Source organism: Ixodes scapularis, unplaced genomic scaffold (genome assembly GCF_016920785.2).
Source record: "Ixodes scapularis isolate PalLabHiFi unplaced genomic scaffold, ASM1692078v2 PGA_scaffold12__126_contigs__length_90152505, whole genome shotgun sequence".
NCBI classification, from domain to species: Eukaryota; Metazoa; Arthropoda; class Arachnida; order Ixodida; family Ixodidae; genus Ixodes; species Ixodes scapularis.
In genome coordinates this window covers 77,454,964-77,473,973 of record NW_024609838.1, presented here as the reverse complement: position 1 = coordinate 77,473,973, position 19,010 = coordinate 77,454,964, and the positions used below count along the sequence as shown (strand labels likewise).

General features: G+C 44.0%; 1 protein-coding gene across 1 annotated transcript; it reads right to left on the bottom strand.

Moving 5' to 3' along the window:
• Window positions 1-366: 366 nt before the first annotated feature.
• Window positions 367-5,014, bottom strand: LOC120847512. Its single transcript, XM_040219311.1, has 4 exons — window positions 4,898-5,014; window positions 596-744; window positions 455-519; window positions 367-404 (listed from the first exon to the last, which is right to left on the bottom strand). Exons 1-4 carry the CDS (start codon window positions 5,012-5,014, stop codon window positions 367-369), a joined length of 369 nt encoding a protein of 122 aa, XP_040075245.1.
• Window positions 5,015-19,010: the final 13,996 nt, after the last annotated feature.

Genomic DNA, 19,010 nt, shown 5'->3' with positions numbered 1-19,010 from the left:
ATCGCCGTGCAAGCGCGCCTTGCGTGGCCTAGACAGCAGCGTTTGTGGCTCACTTCCGAAGGATCGTGGGTTCGAACCCCGCCTAAAATTCTTGATATCTTTCGTTAAGGCAAATGAACTATTTTATAAAGTCAAGACATTTGAGACTTGCATTACATGTCATTCTTATTATTAGCTTTCATTCCACGCGTGACGTCACGTTTCACTTGAGTATTGTGGGTTGTTGGGAATACTGGCGCGAGATCATGTTGCTGTGACGTTATGAACCTATCGATCAATCAATATGTTCGCGTCCCGCCACCAGCGCCAGAGTTTCTGCCACGCCACGAAGCCTGGCGTGTCTGCGACACGAGCTTCTTAACGCTATCACGTTAATACAATGTACGTTATTCCTTTCGTCATTGCTTCCGGAATAAAAAAAAATTAATGCTTGATAGGAAAAACGTTAGCTCACCTGGTCGAGTACCCATGAGAATTATGTTCTTAGTCACACTTTTTACGTAGAGCGGTTGGCTAAATCTGCAAAGTAAATACGTTGAAACTCCGATCGTGTTTAGATATATTTTTCTATGCTATAAATATGATTAGTACTCACAAGCTCTTTGGGTACTTAAATATTAATTCATATTTTCTGTAAGTCTGACCTCTTAGGGTAGCGTTGTAGAAATGCTGATAACCGCATATTAAATCAGTATACTTTCCAAGTGACTGAAGCATGAATGTTTCAGGTAGTTTCTCCATAACCTGTAAATGTATTTAAATATTTGAACAGTGCGAAAGCACCATAATTTAAAGCCTAAACAAACAGAAATATAAAAATAAATATGTTTATTTTTAAAATAAGTAGCAAAAAAAGAAAACTTCACAAAGAACATGTTCCGCAGCAATATTTTTTTGTTTAAGCTTCATTTTTTTTACGTTTGTAGCATAATTTGAAAAAAAAAATTCAGAATGGTTAGTTAAGGTTTATTTTGGATAAGAAATATCGGCGTTTTGAGGTAAATTAAAAAAAAACGGGTGAAACTCTGCCAAATAAAGTAGGCCGACAGCTCTCGAAGCAAAGCGCAGGAAAACATCTGGAGTTTTCACCAGAGTAATATAATTAAAACAAAATAACCGTAATAATATAAGCGTAATGTTAATTGGTACCTATATGGAATTACCTTTTCTGTGACAGAATGACTGCCAAGGAAAAAAAATAATCTAAATTCAGGCAGCACAGCTCATAGCATGGGTTACGAGCGGTGTGCGCAAAAAGAAGCTCAAGACGACACCATGACACATTACTTCACTTTCCTCTCTATTTGTTCTGCTTATCATTCCAGCGTGCTGGCTGTTGTAGCAGATGGATGACGGATAAGGATCGGAGGACGTAAAGCTGGGATGTCTCTGTCTGGCTCGCTGAGTGCTTCAGAAGCAGCCGGGGCAGCTTCATTTCACTAATTTTTTTCATTTGTTATGTCTCTCAAGGCGCGAAGGCATTACAGAGAGGAATGGGGCACAGTGAATGAAACAAAGCAAGACACAATGAAAAGACAAAAAATACACAAAATAACTACTAAATATCATTTAACACGTTAGTAATGACACAGTTCATGGAATAAAACAAATAACAATGAAAAGGCAAAAAATACCAAAAACTACTACTAGACATCATTTAACAGGTTAGTAATGGCAATCTTAAATTTATCTGAGGCAGTGATTGTGACAATGGCTGCGGGAAGGCGGTTCCAGTCAATTGAGGTTTGAGGCGAAAAAAGAGGCATTAAAGGTAGATGTGCTGTAATGACGGATACCAAATTTTAATTAATGATCGGTGCGTGATGATATATAAAACGGTTAGAAAATAGTGCTTGGCGGATAGTAGCCTTAGAGTGATATATCTCATGGAACAAGAATAGCATGTTTCGACGAAGAGAAAGAGTGGGCGAGGATAGAGATGCTGTCATTAAAGTGGTGCTAGCTGTGCGATGACAGAACGTATAAAACGGGCGGAGCGGTCTTGAATGGATTCTACGGCAGATGCAAGGGTGATACCCTTGCATCTGCCGGTTCCAGGTTCAGGGTTCCAGGCGAATTACAGTTTTATAAATTAGGAGCTTTAATGAAATAGGGGCAAGGAAAAAGTTTCTTTTGATGCATCCTAATAATTAATTAGCTTTTTTCGTGACATAGCCGACATGAATATTCCAGGACAGATCATTTGAAATGTGAACACCGAGGTATTCATAGGAAGATGCAGGAAGCAGGGTAGAGTTATTGATGGAGTAGGAAGGGCAAATGTTAATTTCACGAGAGACACACATGGATTTACATTTAGAGATACTTCCATAAGCCAGTCGTTGCACCATTGGGTTACATTGTTAATATCGGCCGGAAGAGCAGAGATGTCGGAGTCGTTAAGGATGCTTTGGTAAATAACACGGTCGTCAGCAAAAATGGCTAATAGAAGAGGAGACATCGGTAGGGAGATCATTAATATAAATAAGAAATAGTGGTGGCCGAGTACAGAACCTTGTGGGACACCGGGGTTGACAGGCGAGTACGGAGAATTAGTTTCCTTGGCGTGGACAAACTGAAAACGGTTAGTCTGAAAGGCGTCTATCCAAGCGAGAATGTATGGGCAGATCTCAAGGCTACTAAGTTTATGGATAAGAATGGCTTGAGGAATTTGTCAAAAGCTTTGGAAAAATCAAGGAATATGCCGTCAGTTATGAAACCCTGGTCAAGTGTGACATGGTGATTATGAGTAAAGGTAAGAAGTTGGGTTTCGCATGAGTGAAACTTCCGAAAAGCATGTTGTGATGTGTTAAGGAAAGAGTCAGAATCCAGAAAGTTTGCAAGTTGAGAGTAAATTGGGTGTTCAAGGATTTTGCATGCTATACTTGTTATGGAAATGGGATGGTAGTTAGATCGATTATGTTTATCGCCACCTTTGTATATACGAACCACCTTCCCCACCTTTTAATCCAATGGCAAGACACCATGTTGAGGTGAGTGAGAAAAAATCTTGGACAGGATAATGCTAGAATACATTTTAGTGCTTCTCAAACATTTTGTGTTAATGTTATCTGTACCTACCGCAGAAGACATTTTTAGGTTATCAATAATCTTAGTGATTCATTCACTGTCTACAACAACAGGATACATAGGCATAAAACCACAGGCAGTAAATACAGGGAAGCAAGAAATAACTGGAATAGAGAGAGATTTAGTAAACACTTCATTTAAAACGAAACAACACTGATCATTGGATAATTCATCCCCGTCTTCATGCCTACGCGTTATAGTGTAAGAGAAAGAGGGATTAATAACCTTCCAAAATTGATGCGGGTTAACAACAAGGAGGGCAACGTATGATTAAAATAATGCGATTTCGCATCTGGAAGTTTTTTTTTTATATACACACCAGCTGCAGGACGGTACGCCGACCATCGCTGTTCGTTGTCTGATAGATTTGCAGCACGAAATAGTTTTTTCTTGTTTGCTAGCCTTTTTAAAAACACGTCATACCAAGCCGATTCAGGACAGGGCGAGATAGTGCGAAGTGGCACGTGCGCTTTCATGAGGTACGCAACTTGTTATTTAAATAAACACCAGTTATTCTCAACTGAGCGCTCATCAAAACAATCCACGTAAAAATCAAGAAAAAGGCAAAGGTTCATATTAATGAAATCAAAATCAGCTCGTACATAATCAGAAATTCGCTTAATTACTTTCGACCTAAAGCATGTAGGTAGATCTAAGGAGAAATGCAATGAGGAATGATCACTAAGACTTGGCAAATGAGTTAACGAAGAGGTGAGGTCAGGCGATGTTTCTAAGATGAGGTCTAAAACAGAACAGGTTGAAGCAGCAATACGCGTAGGTTGCTTAACCATTTGCGACAAATAAGAATCAATACACAAGTGTGCGAATTCCTTGCACTCAGACGAGAATAAGATGAGTAGAAACACTTCACCAAACTATGGAAGAATAATTAAAATCGCCCAAAATAATGACTGGAGCATTTGGAAAGCGAACAGTGACTTTCAGCCGTCATGACGGTATATGTAAATATATTTCTGACAATTTAAAATCTCCCTGTTGCGTATCTTGCCGGATAACCAGGTCTCAGTAACAACAACAACGTCAGCATTAGAAGAATCACTGATAGAAGATAAGTCATCGTTATTCTTCATGACGCTTCTAATGTTATTAATGTTACAGCCTTCCGCGACATTATGTGGGTGCGATTTCTTTTTTTATTTATCGGTCAACTACTTTGTTATGTGGGTTTAGAAGGTGTCTCATTCGTAACACATGGGGAAGTCCATATCAACACAACTTCCCAAGATGCAAATGCGAGAGGATTCCGCGACATTATAAATCAACATGCTTGTGTTCACTTGATCACGTTACCCACAAGAGTGACCAGGCTGCCCGCGTGCTAAGTCGTCGTGAGCATTGTGCACTGCGAAAGGGCCAAGTGTAGTCGTCCACGCGAGCGGAGCTCCGCCGCTGCTAAAGGGCCGTCGCAGTCTATGGACTGGGATTTCGGGTCGTGGCACGTAGCCACAGAAGTTGTTATTGTTGTTGTTAGTGATGAGGAGGTCGGAGAGCGAAGGAGGGTCAATCGTGTACTGACAATAAATGAGTACGTGTTAACGAACCAGTGCTTCGTGTCACTCTCCGAGACAAGTGGCCACGAGGGAAATCTTAAAAACGCATCGTCGGGGTGATAAGGCTGCGATGAATTTTGCGCCAAGCTGTGACGTTAGGGGACTTCATCTTCAATGTGAACTTACGGACGTCATACAATTGTATATATGGACCCTTATGTACGAGGGCCCCAGCTATTAATAAACTTTGTTCATCACGTCGCTGGAAACGGGTTTTATGTATGGTATTTTCTTACCTGGTTGGCATCAGGATTATCCCCTCCTGTCTTTTGAGATAAAGTGGCATGGCTGTGAAAAAAGCACAGTATTCCCAAGAAGAAGAGAGCAGTCATTGTCTCTCGAGGTTTACACATGTATATGCACGCAGGCAAGGTATGTATCTGGAAATAACGTGAAGTATTTATAGCAATGCGATGAGCTAAGTCCCTGGGGCAATGCCCAATTTTTTTTATTTTGTTGGTGAAGAAAAACTTGTCATCCAGCTGCTAAAGCGCGATACAAAAATTTCAAGTATAAAAATATTATTTTCACACGTCCTTCTGCGTGCACTAACGTAATTTTCTTTAGAAGTGCGTATAAAATATCCTGGTTGTACATAGACATTGAAAGAAATTTAACAATTCAGCTCTCTAAATATTAAGGTTCAAAACCCACCATGAAGAGGAAATGCGTACGATACAACCTTTTTCCTTATAAGTATACCGCGGCGAAGTCGACAACCTCCAGGCGGAAATTTATTGTAGTTGTTCAAAAATTTCCTCTTTTTAGAAAACCCGGCACGGCAATTTAGGAATAAGTTATAGCGTGTCCTATATGATAATCCATTGGTTGAGGACGAAAATCACGCTTATCAAGAGAGCACTACAAAAGAAAGTTCAGCCCTGTGTTAATTATTATTACAGTCATAGCAATACTTGCGATACGTCACGGCTAAATCGTTGGACATCGCCTTAGTCTTCACGGGCCCAACAATTCGTGAACGCTACGCCTATGTGCAAGGACATCGCCTTAACGTGTCGGTGCTATCTCTGTGACTATGTGTCATAACAGAAGCGTTCGGAAGAAAATAGAGAATTCGCCATTTAGTTTCAAGGAGGTTTGTGTATTTTACAGCGATAGCCGTTATGGGCTCTTCCTACCACTGGAAATGTCATCCGTTGCTAATTCTGTAGTAGTTGTTGCTGTAGTTATAATTAATGGTGTTGATAGAGCTGGCGATGCGGGGCGTCCGTCGTCGCTGTCGCCAAAGTCTTGAAAACGATCGCCCGTCGTCCGTTGGAATCGAGAACGGGTCCACTGCATGTGAAGCGGGCCCGCTGCCGGCTTATAGACAATTGCCTGCAAAGTGTCTGGACGCCGACATGCTTTTGCTCGTGCGAACAAGCTGTGCAAGTGGAAGCTTGGCAACGATATATATTCACGCGCAAGTTGCACGCGCTTGCATGAATGAGAAATTAGTCAGGGCACCATGCTCTAAATTATCTCTAGAATAGGCGCTTGCCGCTTACAGCGACAATACGGCTAACACACGAAATTAATAATGTGAAAATGATGAGCTCATAATTCATTTGCGCTTAACAAACACTTTTTGTTGTTTGCGTCACCAATTATTGGTACGATAAAACCAAATTTACCCGTTTTTGAAAAATCAATAAACGTTTAAAGTCAAGACCGATTCAATACGCTTTTGTATTTCTCTTTTTCACGAAATGTTTTCGGTAGGATGCTGCACATAAAGCCCGCTGTACAAGGCACACGCGGTCAGACGTGCTGTATTCTGGCACGTGGCTCGACTCAAGCGTTTTGCTTTTGAGCCTCTTGGCAAGCTGCGAGTCAGCGCTTGTCCATGTCTTACAACAAACTTGAGTCTCACCGTAGAGCGGTAAACCGGAACCCACTGCCAGAAGCTGAAACGGCACCCGACCCCCCCCCCCCCCCCCACCCACCCCCCGGTTGCCGCCATTTTGCCTGTTTGCCATATTAGTGATCACGTGACGTTAAAATGACTGCGCCCAGAGGTGGGCCAGATCAATTGGCCAGATGGCGGTCAGCAGATGAGCAGATGGGCTTTGGGAGGGCTAAGACGGCATTTCCTTATGAGCTACTTAGAAAGCTGGTTGACGCTGTGGCGTACGTCTGTGGTAACGCCTCCCCTTCGCGCGCAGCGGATCAGGTTCGATAATTTCGGAAGGCGGGCGACCTTCATCGCGGAGTTGGCAACATCGACGACAGACACCCTACTACGTAAACTACAGCAAAGACAACATCAGCAACTGCTGTCATTTCTAGTGGTGGGAAGAGCCCATTAACAGCTATTGCTGTAAACAGTTCTCATAAGTGCGATTCTCTGGGTTTGAAGCATTCGGTACTCCAGGTTGATGTTTAAAAACAAATGCCTCCGACTTTCATAAAAATACCAACAATTTATAAGACGTTTCGTCTCCTATGCGAAAGACATCATCAGTGCGGCCTAGGAACACCCGACCAGCTATCAGCAATCCAGGATTGCTGGTAGCTTAATTAAGCTAACCCTTCAACAAATATAGTTTGGAGACGTCAATCCGATGAAGCTCCATTATGCATGTGTGAAAGAGGTCGCTCAACAATGAAATAAATAACTTAAATTATATCCTCTTCTGCATGTTTAGGATTTAAAGTTTGAACACCTTTTACGAGTGTCACGTGGGGCCCTTAATATATAGGAACAAAAAAAAACTATATTTTTATAGACTTACTGTTTCTAAAAATTGTGGGCTCAGTTTTGTATATAAAGTATTTTGAAATCAGAAAACCGAAGAGCTGTTCGCAGAAAGAGCCTCTAGAAAGCTTCTGTGTTTACTTCTTGGAAGCGCGATTATTTGGAAACAAGTATGAAACAGAATGACCAGCCGAATGCAGCTAACGGAGTTCCCGGTTGGGCTGATAGGGGCGCTGCGTCCCTGGCTTCTCTCTCGCACGTCCACCCAAAGAGGAGATTCGTAGTTCTACCCAACCGACTCTGACCAGACTGTTGGGCTCATATTCGCCGCTGTGATCTTGAGCGCTGGCGACGTGTATATGATCTTCGCTACCGAAAGTGAAGCACTCTGGGCTTTTCCGACCAATCAGTAGGACCGAGAAGAAACAGCTGGATTTTACGGCAGTACTAGCAGTACGGTGCAACGCTGCTGCGCGCTTATAATAATTAGAGACATACGTCTCTAATTTGACAGAGATTCTGCCGAGCGTGTTGCGTGCCTCATGACGGCGTATTACGGAGTCTACAGCGCGGACGGCATATTACGGAGTCTACAGCGCGGCGAAATGGTGTAACAATTCTTCAATTGTAGTCAGAGTGCTCATTCTTCCGGTTTCTAATAGACGACAGGTGAGCCTCTATATCAAATTTTTTTTGTCAGCGTTCGAAACTTGATCTTTCCATTAGAGCATCGAAATGGATTGCGTATGCAAATCGCCAGGACTTTGGAAGCCTGCCCGGCTTGCCGACGAGCAAGCTGCGCCAGCGTCGTTTGTGCAGCGAGCACTTCGGCGCTACCGCCTTTGCAAGCTGTAGGAAGATTTGTTTGTGGAAAAACGCGTGCCCCACCGTTCTTGTTACGAATCCGTTGCTGCAAGGACTTGCTTCTCCAGGTGAGTTGCTGTCAGAGCAATCTTCAGTTAATTTGACAGCTTCGTGTTTATATCTTAGAATAGAGTACCAAAAAGCACCTACAGTCAGAGATATAGTAACTCAAAATCAGTAGTTCGTTTCTATCTTCCTTAATTGCATTGCCTATTAGCGAGTTTGTTTATGGTTTATTTATCGTTTACTCTTATGCAGCTCGCCTGCAAGCCTTTTGCTTTATTTCGGTGTTGATTTGTTTGTTTGGGTAGTCAGAATTTTTGTTTGTGGGAGTTGTTTACAGAGCCATTTAGGTAATTCGATGATAAGTGTTTTTCTCTTAGTTTGTACATTAAAGTAATTAATTTCGTTTTACATATTTGACAACTTTTACTGCGTTTACTGCCTACTGCAGTTCTAGGTTCCTTTTGGAGGGCGGTGGACTGCCAACGGAGATTGTAGATACGTGTTTGAAATACCGCAACTCATTTCAATGGTGTTCAATAAAAAAATGCATATAACTGAACGTGCTCCTCCTGTTTTATTGCACTGGTAATATCACGCGAAGCGCAGTTGTGAAGCATATCGCGCGCGGCTCGTCTGCTAGATCGGTGCCATGCTGGCCGCTGGCAGCGGCCGGCGCGACACCAGCCTAGCAAAGAACCATAAAAAAAAAGGGGGGGGGGGGGAGGGGAGGGGGAAGAGGAGGAGGCGAGGAGGGCGCACGCCAACGACACTGGTGGCGTCATCTGGTGGTCTTTCGAGAGAAATTTTCGTCTCCGACCGTACGTGTGTTCGCCTTTCTGCCACTAGTGCCATGTGGCGCCAGTTTCTCCTTACCACGGTGGAGGCTACAGCTGCACTCGGCTGGCATGACCTTCAGCTAAAGTCAGCGGCAAGTTGAGATAATTGTTTTTTTTTTGTACTTTTTCTTTTAGCTTGAGATTTTATACTCATACAAAAGCATTGTTAGCGGTGACCTTTCACGATTAGCAACACTAAAAGTTTCTTCTGTGAGCTGACCTTTCTAGAGCGTTTTTAAGCACGCATTTCCTGCTAATATAAAGGTTTTCGATTTTGAAGTTCATGCTTTAGATTTCTGGTAATATATATTGCTCAGTGAAAGTGCCATTTCAAGTCAATTAAAAAGACTACAATAATTATGTAAAACAAATTACAAAGCGTGAATAGAAACAAAGTAAAAAAAATCGCAGGGACACTTATGCACTTAAATATTGCCCACATATGCTATGGGGAACATTTAGGCCATTTCGTATGTTTGGGTATTTTAAAAGAAAACCTGTGACTTTTCGAAATAGCCTCGTTGCACTGGAGCGTCTCATCTTAAAGGGGCACTGACACATCAAAATCGTAATTCATTTTATTATCCGAAACGATTGAAAATGATGCCGGGACATTACCCTCAAAATTCGAAACTTGGGAATTCACTATTTGTGAATGAAAAAAAACAATTTCCGAATGCCAAATTTGAAGTTCCCGCGCGATCCGCGCCAGCGCAGTGAGTCAAATTTTGCGGTCTCCTGCGACTCGACTTTCTTTCGGACCTCCGCACTACGCTGTGAAGCAAAGCGCCGTTGCTACCGCGACCCGAAGAGAGGAGGAGGTGAGCAGGCGGGATAGAAGGGAGCCGGCTCGGGGGAAAAACTGGTTTTCCCCCGACTCGGTGATAAGCCTCTGCTCGAGCGCCGCCAAGGTTTCCGAGGGAGAACACAAATTCAGGAAGCGACATCACACCGAAATCTGATTTTTGGTATTTCAAAAAGAAAGGCCGTAGTGTGTTCGTCATTGCGTTAAAAAACATGTTTTACGATTGCCGTTATTAAATGTTATGGAAGTGTCGCCTACAAAGCTTCTAAATTTCCTGATTTTTGACGTCACCGATCAAAAGAAGCAAGGAGGTTAGCGCGGGAAATATAAACGCCAAAAATAAAAAGGCGCGCGCGCGCGCGGGGAAATTTTTTTTCGCGATGCGGTTTTTTTTTTTTTTTGCGTGTCTACGACTGGGGCACGTCACCGCTCTAGGAATAGAAGGCTTACCGCTCGCTCTCGTTCAGGTGCTCATCCAAGTATGGCTGCCTGTCTGGTTCTCCTGCCTGCCTGCACCAGCTACAGCTACCGGACTGACTAACGACCCTCAATGGCTTGGCTGGATGATGGACAACAGAACAGCCCTGCCATTTTTTCAACTTGAAACCATCGGAACGCCTTTCCCGCCAATCACGGAACTCAGCGCAGACCTTGGCTGGCAACACTGCTCTACTACAACAAGCCCGCGACTACTTAAACAACAAGCTCCGGACCGGCTCTTCGGGCACGTCACCGCTCTAGGAATGGAAGGCTTACCGCTCGCTCTCGTTCAGGTTGGTTTAATTCACCTTGATTGTTACAAAAACGATGACCTCTTGTTAATAGCGGTGTCGTGCCCGACCCATTGGTATCTGTCATCATTGATAGCATTACTTACGCCGGTGGCTGTTGTAACCAATTACTTCTCTTATTATCCGGTGATGTGGAGACTAACCCTGGAATGACTAAGGCTCAGGAAGCCCAATTAGAGTCTGTCCTGGCCATTGTACGAAACCTTAAAGAAGGGCAAAATGAAGTTTTAAGCGAACTAAAAAAACTGAGAGAAGATCAGTCTCGTACTGAATCAGCCGTGACTGCCCTGACTAAAAGAGTAGCGAATGTGGAAGCATGCGTGTCTAGTTTGGACGAAATACGTAAAGATGCAGAACGCACAAAAATATGATTAAAAAGCATGACAGAACAAATTCATACTTTGGAATCACGGTGTGAGGACGCGGAGAATAGAATGCGACGTTCCAATCTTGTGTTCTACGGTCACGCTGACAAACGAAATGAAACGTGGGCCCAATCAGAAAAACTGGTTCTTGACATGTGCTCTCGCAACCTGGGTCTTTCGCTACAATCTAGTTTCGTAGAAAGAGCGCACAGGCTAGGTCGCTTTAACGATAATAAAACACGCCCTATCATCGTCAAGCTTTCTTCTACCAAGCATAAAGATAGTATCTTGAGCGCGTGTTACAAATTAAAAAATACAGGTTTTGCCGTCAGCGAGGATTTTTCACCAGCAGTACGCGAGGCACGGCGAAAACTGATTGAGTTTGCGAAACAACAAGGAAAGCAGTATAAGATGCGCTCGAACAGATTAGTCATTGATAACAACACATTTTGCTTTGACTCCGCAAAAAACAGTATATATAAAGAAAAAAAGCCATAGGAGATGTGTACACGCCGCCGCCCACCCCAGTCTTCCCGAGTACGCAGAAACACCAAGTCATGTTCGGTCGTTTTTACAAATATAAGAAGTGTTTTAACAAACCGCGACGACCTATTATCACTAATTGAATCATGCACTGCCGACCTCGTCATTCTGGCAGAAACGTGGCTGAAACCCGAGATTGCTGACTCAGAAATGTTCCCCCCCAATATGAATTATACCTTACACAGATGCGACAGACTAACAAAGAGGGGTGGCGGTGTCCTAATCGCTATCCGCAATCATATTAGTGCGTCACAAGTTAACGTTCCACGTAACCTCGAGATGGTATGGCTTTAACTTCACTCTCATTGTTCTGATATCTTGATTGGTGTATGTTACAGAGCACCCGATCATCACGCTAGTTTCATTAGCGAACTTCATGACTCACTCTCGTCCATCTTTAATACCCTCAAACCAAATGCGTCGGTCATCCTCTTTGGCGACTTCAACTTTCCGAATATTGATTGGAAATCCCTTTCATCAGGTCATCAGTTTGATAATGAGTTCATCGACCTATCTCTTACGTTTAACCTCTCCCAAATAATGACTAAACCAACAAGAGTTAGCCATCACTCTAGCAACATTCTTGACCTGTGCCTTACTACTGACCCCTCACATGTGAATAACATCACTCATCTTCCCGCTATTAGTGACCACAATGTTATACACTTAAACCTGCAGTTTGACGTCGTCATCAGATCATGCCATTATAAATTTATTAAAGACTACAATAAAGCTGACTATGATGCAATTAATAGAAATCTTCAACAGTTTTATGATACTTTTCATATCAACTTTTATCAAAGAACAGTTGAGGAAAATTGGAATCTCTTTAAAAACAAGGTAACAACTCTGACTGACACGTACGTTCCAACCATCAGAATTAAAACAAACAGTGCAAAGCCTTGGTACAACAAGAAAATCTCCAAATTAAGTGCTCGGAAGAAACGACATTTCAAGCAAGCTAAAGAAAAGGACAATACTATTGCATGGGATAATTACAACGCGTCTGCTAAGGAATATAAAAGAGAAGTGAAAAATGCAAAGAACAAATTTTTTAACTTCGACCGTCTTAACATTTTGAAGAATAAGCCTAATAAGTTCTGGGAGATCATTCATCCTAAAGAGCATAAATCCATCCACCTGACTAATATGAATGGAACTCCCGCGTCTGATAGCGAAAGCGCCTCACTAATAAATACCTACTTTAGCTCAGTATTTACAATAGAAAACACTGACAATATTCCTCTCCTGAATCACCTTTCTCATTCTGCTATGCCTTCAATCGAAATAACATATTTGGGTATAGTGAAAGCGATAGAAAATCTAAAACATTCTGCCAGCTCCGGTGATGACCAAATAAATTCTAAATTGCTGAAAAACACAAAACATATCTCATCCCAATTTTTAACCCTTATTTTTCAACAGTCACTTGATGTCGGCAAGCTTCCGTCTGATTGGAAAATTGGTAGAGTCATCCCCATTTTTAAAAGTGGGGATCGTAATGTTGTATCGAACTATCGCCCAATATCTCTCACCAGCATCTCATGTAAATTACTAGAGCACGTCATTTTCTCTTCTACCATGAAATATCTGGAAAATTACAATCTGCTTCTTAAAAATCAGCATGGTTTTCGTAAGACATATTCGTGTGATACCCAGCTAATACATTTCATTCATGAGCTTCACAGTAACCTTGACAACAGATTACAGACCGATGTCATTTTCATAGACTTTTCTAAAGCATTCGATAAAGTTCCCCACCAACGTCTGCTACAAAAACTAACCCAACTGCGTATTCATAATTCAGTAATCACTTGGATCAAAAATTTCCTATCCGATCGTACACAATATACTGTTGTAAACGAGTCCCGTTCACCTCTTTCTCGTGTAACGTCCGGCGTACCCCAAGGTAGTGTTCTTGGCCCCTTGCTGTTTTTAATATACGTTAACGACCTTCCTGCTAACCTAACATCTGAAATTCGCCTCTTTGCTGACGATTGTGCTCTATACAGACCGATAAGTAATAATAATGATCACCTACTCTTACAGGCTGACTTACTAATAATAGAAGAATGGTGTCAAACATGGCAAATGACAGTTAATGTAAATAAAACGAAACTAGTGTCTTTCACCAGATCACAGTCCCCATCACTCTTTTCATATCAACTCAACGACACAATAATTGACCCCTGTACATCTTATAAATACCTCGGCGTTCATTTAACCTGTGATCTATCTTGGGCAACTCACATTCATTTTATTTTATCTAAGGCTAATTCATCATTAGGATATCTTCGGCGCAACCTCAAACTGGCCTCACCTGAAATTAAACAATTATCATACATAACATTTGTTAGATCTCGTCTAGAGTATGCGTCTTCTGTATGGCCCCATGGCAGCATTACCTAGTTATGAAATTAGAGGCAATTCAAAACCGAGCTTTAAGGTTCATTTTCTCAGACTACTCTCGTTTCACTAGCGTAACAGTCCTAAGAAGCAAAGCTAACCTTCACACACTTTCATTTAGGCGCATTTTTTCTCGACTAGCCCTGTTTCATAAATTATATTATAACAATGCCTCTATTAGAGCATCTCTCTTCCTTCCACCCCACAGCATATCTCTCCGTCATGATAACTCCCGCAAAGTTCACCCGATTTTTAGTTCAACTGTATCATTTTATAATTCCTATCTGCCCATGACAATCAAGGACTAGAATAAATTACCCGATAGTGTTGTAACCGAGACTAACTCTGATAGATTTGCCGAAGAACTGATCAAATACCTGGAACTTACAAACATGTCTATCTGCTAATTTTTTTTCTTCCGTTTTGTGTTCACAGTGCATACCGTTAAAATATTAATAATATTGTGTAATGTTGATAACTACTTGTATTTTGTTGTTCTTTGATTCATCTGTATTGCTGACTTCCTCTCTGTGAGTGTTAATTTATTTTAAACCATGATTATTAGTGTGTTATTGACCATCCTTGTATAATGCCCTAACGGGCCCTCAGGGAATAATAAATGAAATGAAATGAAACTTGAATCGTTTTAGACAATAAAAAAGAATATGACCTTTGGGGTGTCAGTGCCCCTTTAAGGGATCTGTCTTTTCGGAAATTATATATCTTCCAAACTGGAAATTTGTGTTTCTAGATTTACTTTTGTGCACCCACTCAGCGTTTCTGTCGCAATTTTCAGAGACGGACGAAAACCGGAGTATGTCATGGCTTGCGGATAAAATAAACGTAGGATTTTCTCACCTCCTGGGGCCCTCCGCGTGGTTATAACAGCGGGAAATCGCCCCGATACTGATAAGAGAAGAGAAACCGTTCCGTTGCCGTACTAGCGTGGTAAATGCAGTGCTAGCACACATTGTGATGCGGTAGTTCTCAAAAACTTTTGGACTGTGAAAGGCAGCATACCGACAGTGCGGAAAAAGAAAAAAAAAAACAGTTCAAACGTGGCAGCGTCGCAGTGTGCCTAGTTTGCAGAGTGCTTCGAACTGCTCAATGAAGGTCGCGTGGATTATGGGCCGCGTTTAAATACGAGCTGCAAGAAGGTGACCAAAGCGTGGATCATATTGCAAGTCTCTGCCTCTTCGTCCGCGTTTTTCCTTGAACCATGACAACGTAACGCATTCTTTCGATAAACTTTCTCGGGAGCACTATACTTCGTTTCAGCTTCGGTCCGAGCGCGGCCAATGTTCTGAGCCGAAGGGCCAATAAACAGCGAAAGAGGCACAACGTCGTGGCGTGCTCTCTGCAGTTGATGGGACGAGCTGCTATTCGCCGTCTCTCTGTGCGTGCTCCTCCGCCGGCTAGTTAATATCAGGCGCAGAGAGCACACCATGACGCTGCGCTCTTTGCGATGTTTGATTGGCCATTCGGCTCATAACATCGGCCACGCTCGGAGCGAAGCTGAAACGAAGTATAGGAGGCGCCCGTCATTATATTTCCCACACTCTCTGTCTCTCTCTACTTTGACTTGATTTTCTAAATCTATTTCCTCAACACCACCAACGCGCTCAAACTAAGCGCACCTAATGTAGCTTATGTTTCTTTTTTTTCTTTTTTTGCCTACTTCTCTGTTGCTTTCTGGGGAAGCGAGAAGCGTGGTCATTTTACGGATCAGAGCGCTTCTGCATGTTAGAACGCGTGGTCTTTTCCGCCGCCGGGAGTAACACGGAGGTTCCCTAGGGAGATGTTCGGATGGCACTGTGGTCCAGTCAGTCTGAAGACAAGCGCTGTGTGAGCGTTCAGCTGGCAGTCGGCTTCTCAACTTCCGTTTTTGGCATTTAACCGGATATGGTTGCGGTCCATCCATATTACACATTATGTGTTAAAAGGATAAAAGCTGTTGGTCCAGAGGAAAGAAGCAGCCTCGCATGTGTTGTGTGTTTGTCTGTATGGTTATACAGCCTGAAGTTAGTCTGCCATAACGGGCGTCTTGTGTTTCAGCGGTACGTGAGCAATTTAGCCAGTGCAGTACAACCGCTAGCCTGGGGTCTTTACCATAAACCACGAAGTCGTGACACGCAGCCCATACATTTCAATATGTGCTCTGTTCCGGATCAACGCGAAGTAAATCTTGAGTCAATAGTGTCTTATAGTCGTTTTTGAGTCTTCAAATATGGAAGCTTAAGTCTTCCATATTTAGAGACAGCTTCAACTCGAGGCGCTTTGGTGTAGTGTAGTGTGCCGGTGTACCATTCGATGGCACCAATGCATCCATCAGGGCAAAGGAGTCTTAATAAGCCTAGGGCGGCACTTCCCCGCCTGGAGAGTAAGCAGCCGTGTCACTCGCTCGACATGGTGTCAGAAGTGGGTGGGATCCATCTCCGCTGATCCCGTGCCTGCGGCTTCGACACTCGGCCCGGCCACGCCGCTGCCACTCGGAGTCTAGGCAGTCACCTTCCCTTCGCAATGGCCAACGGGGAAGGGTCCGCTGAATCTGACGCTCCGTTTCTACAAGGCATGGTACTGCGGCGTCCACCACCACCGTTTGACTTCGCCAACCCAGCATATTGGCCCATGTAGCTGTTGCAGTACGAGGATTACACGTTCGCCACCAAACTCTACACCGCTCCGACGGAAGTCCAGGTGCCCTCTATATTCTACTGCATTGGCCGACAAGCCAAAGAGGTCCTCGCGATCACCAAACTGGGAGAGGCGGACGTCAAGAACGTCGCCGCCGTGAAGTAGGCGCTTACCGACCACTTTGTCCCCCTACCGAACGAGCTGTGCGAGACAGCGCGTTTTCACCGCCATACGCAGCAACCGGGTAAAACGGCCGACGCATTCTTCAGTGCGCTCCGACCGATGGTCAAGTGCTGCAACTACCAGTCGACCGACGTCGAAGAGTGGCTCGTCCGAGACCGTTTTCTTTTGGGCTTGCTCCACCGCAAGCTCTCACCCCAGCCCAGTTGGAATACGCGATTTCTTTTACACGAAGCGCTCGTGCACCCTTCCCAATATGAAGATGCTGATAACGAGCAGAAGGGAAAGCCAGCGCGATCTGATAAACCAACGCAGCTGTGCCCTTTCTCAGGGCGCCCATCACACACTAGTCCTGCTTCCTGCCACATTTGCCGCAAGAGTGGCCACTTCGAGAATGTGTGCCTCAAAAAGAAGCGAGTCAACGGGAAGCAGACACAAAAGCCTCCATTGGGCAATTGTCTGCGACTTCGGGGACACCAATACTGTGTGCCGCCATGGGTATCACTTCAGAAGCCACTACACGACCCATGGGCGATCCCAATGCGGCGTTGACCAGCGGCGTGGCCGAACTTTGCGCCAGAGTGAACAGTTTCATCGAGTCGCAGAGTCACTTCCAGGGGAACGGCCAAAGCTTTTCCCGCGGAAGCACTCCCAGGAGGCGACCACGATGTTTTCAGTGTGGCGGTACTAGCCACCTCGCAAGCTCGTGTGCAAACTCTGACCAGCTTGCGCCACTGCGAAGTTACAACCGTACGGTTGTAAAACGTGGTAATCAGGGAATTCTTCCGCACCCCCAAGTTAATGTGAATGGGGAAGGTGGGAGGAATATTTATAACCATGCTTTTTTACTGCGGTTCGTCAGCAACCATTTTACGAGGTGACAAGTGGCCAGAGCTCTCGCGCGACAGCACTGACCTTGAGTTCACTTACCGAGAGGGAGTCATTGGCCTTAGCGGTGCCGCCTTCAAAGTTTGGAGAATATGCAGCTTAAACATTGAGGTTTCAGATCTCTCGTTGAGCCATCCTGTCATTGTTATTCTCGGCTTCCGATATGGGTCGGTCCTGGGACTGCACTTTTTAATAAAACACCACTTTTGGGTTCACATCAGCGAGAGTTAACTCAAATGACAAGTAGAGAGCCCGTGTGCTCACACCCATAGAGTTCAGCTTTCTGACACGTCGGTCCTGCACGAAGGAGCGTAACCATTGTTCTCGGGATCATTTCCCCGAATACGGCAAAGTTCAGTGCAGGGCTTCTCAAACCTAGCCCGAATCTCCTCGTGCAAAATAATACTGAAGTCACCTGGAGCGTTTTGACAGTGTCCGATAAGCTACCAGTATGTGACTACAACCATTCCGAAGGGCCGGGCACCTTATTCAAATGTACAAGTCTCGGAACCCTGCACACTTTTGACAACCCTGAAGGCGAGTACTCCGCTGCTCCACTTGACAACAGGCAAGCGCAGGCGGCACGAGAGAGCGTCCACTCTGTAACGAAAATATATAAATGGACACTCACCTCACTGCAAGATGAGCTTGCCGCATCATAACACCTCCAGGGTGATACAAAAAAAATCATCGAAGGTACGCTTTTTGACTTCAATTATATAATTTCTCAAGCTGATTGGGACTTGGGGAAAACGTCAGTTCTGATGTATTCGATCGAAACCGGTGCAGCAGGACAAAACAAAGAAGCTCCGCGCCGCTTACCTCCGAACCGCTGCGAAGTTGTGACCACGAAAACGCATGAAATGCTGGACACGGGAGTAATTCGTCCTTCCAACAGCCCATGGACTGGGCCAGTCGTTCTGGTGAAAAAGAAGGAAGGAAGCTTGCGCTTCTGCGTAGATTACCGTCGGCTGAACGAGGTCACACACAAGGACGTATATCCACTGCCAAAAATCGACGACGCTGTCGAAACCCTGAACGATGCTGAATATTTCAGCACCATCGATCTCGCGTCAGGATACTGGCAGGTGGAGATGTCGACGGGGTAAAGAAAATAGCGTTTGCCACACGTCAAGGACTTTTTGTATTTAATGTTCTTCCATTTGGGCTGTTCAACGCTCCTGCGACGTTTCAACGCTTTATGCAAATGATCGTGGGAAAATTTGACTTCTTTCTTTGCTATCTCGACGATCTTATCATTCTCAGCAAAACGGAAGCCGAACATGTCATGCACCTTCAACGAGTTCTGCTGGCGTTGGGAGATGCAGGTCTC

Coding starts and splice junctions, on each gene's coding strand:
- LOC120847512 (XM_040219311.1), bottom strand. CDS start 5,014: ATGTGTAAACCTCGAGAGACAATGACTGCTCTCTTCTTCTTGGGAATA. Junction 745..4,897: donor ATAATCCTGATGCCAACCAG/GTAAGAAAATAC, acceptor ATACATTTACAG/GTTATGGAGAAACTACCTGA. Junction 520..595: donor TTTAAGTACCCAAAGAGCTT/GTGAGTACTAAT, acceptor TTTACTTTGCAG/ATTTAGCCAACCGCTCTACG.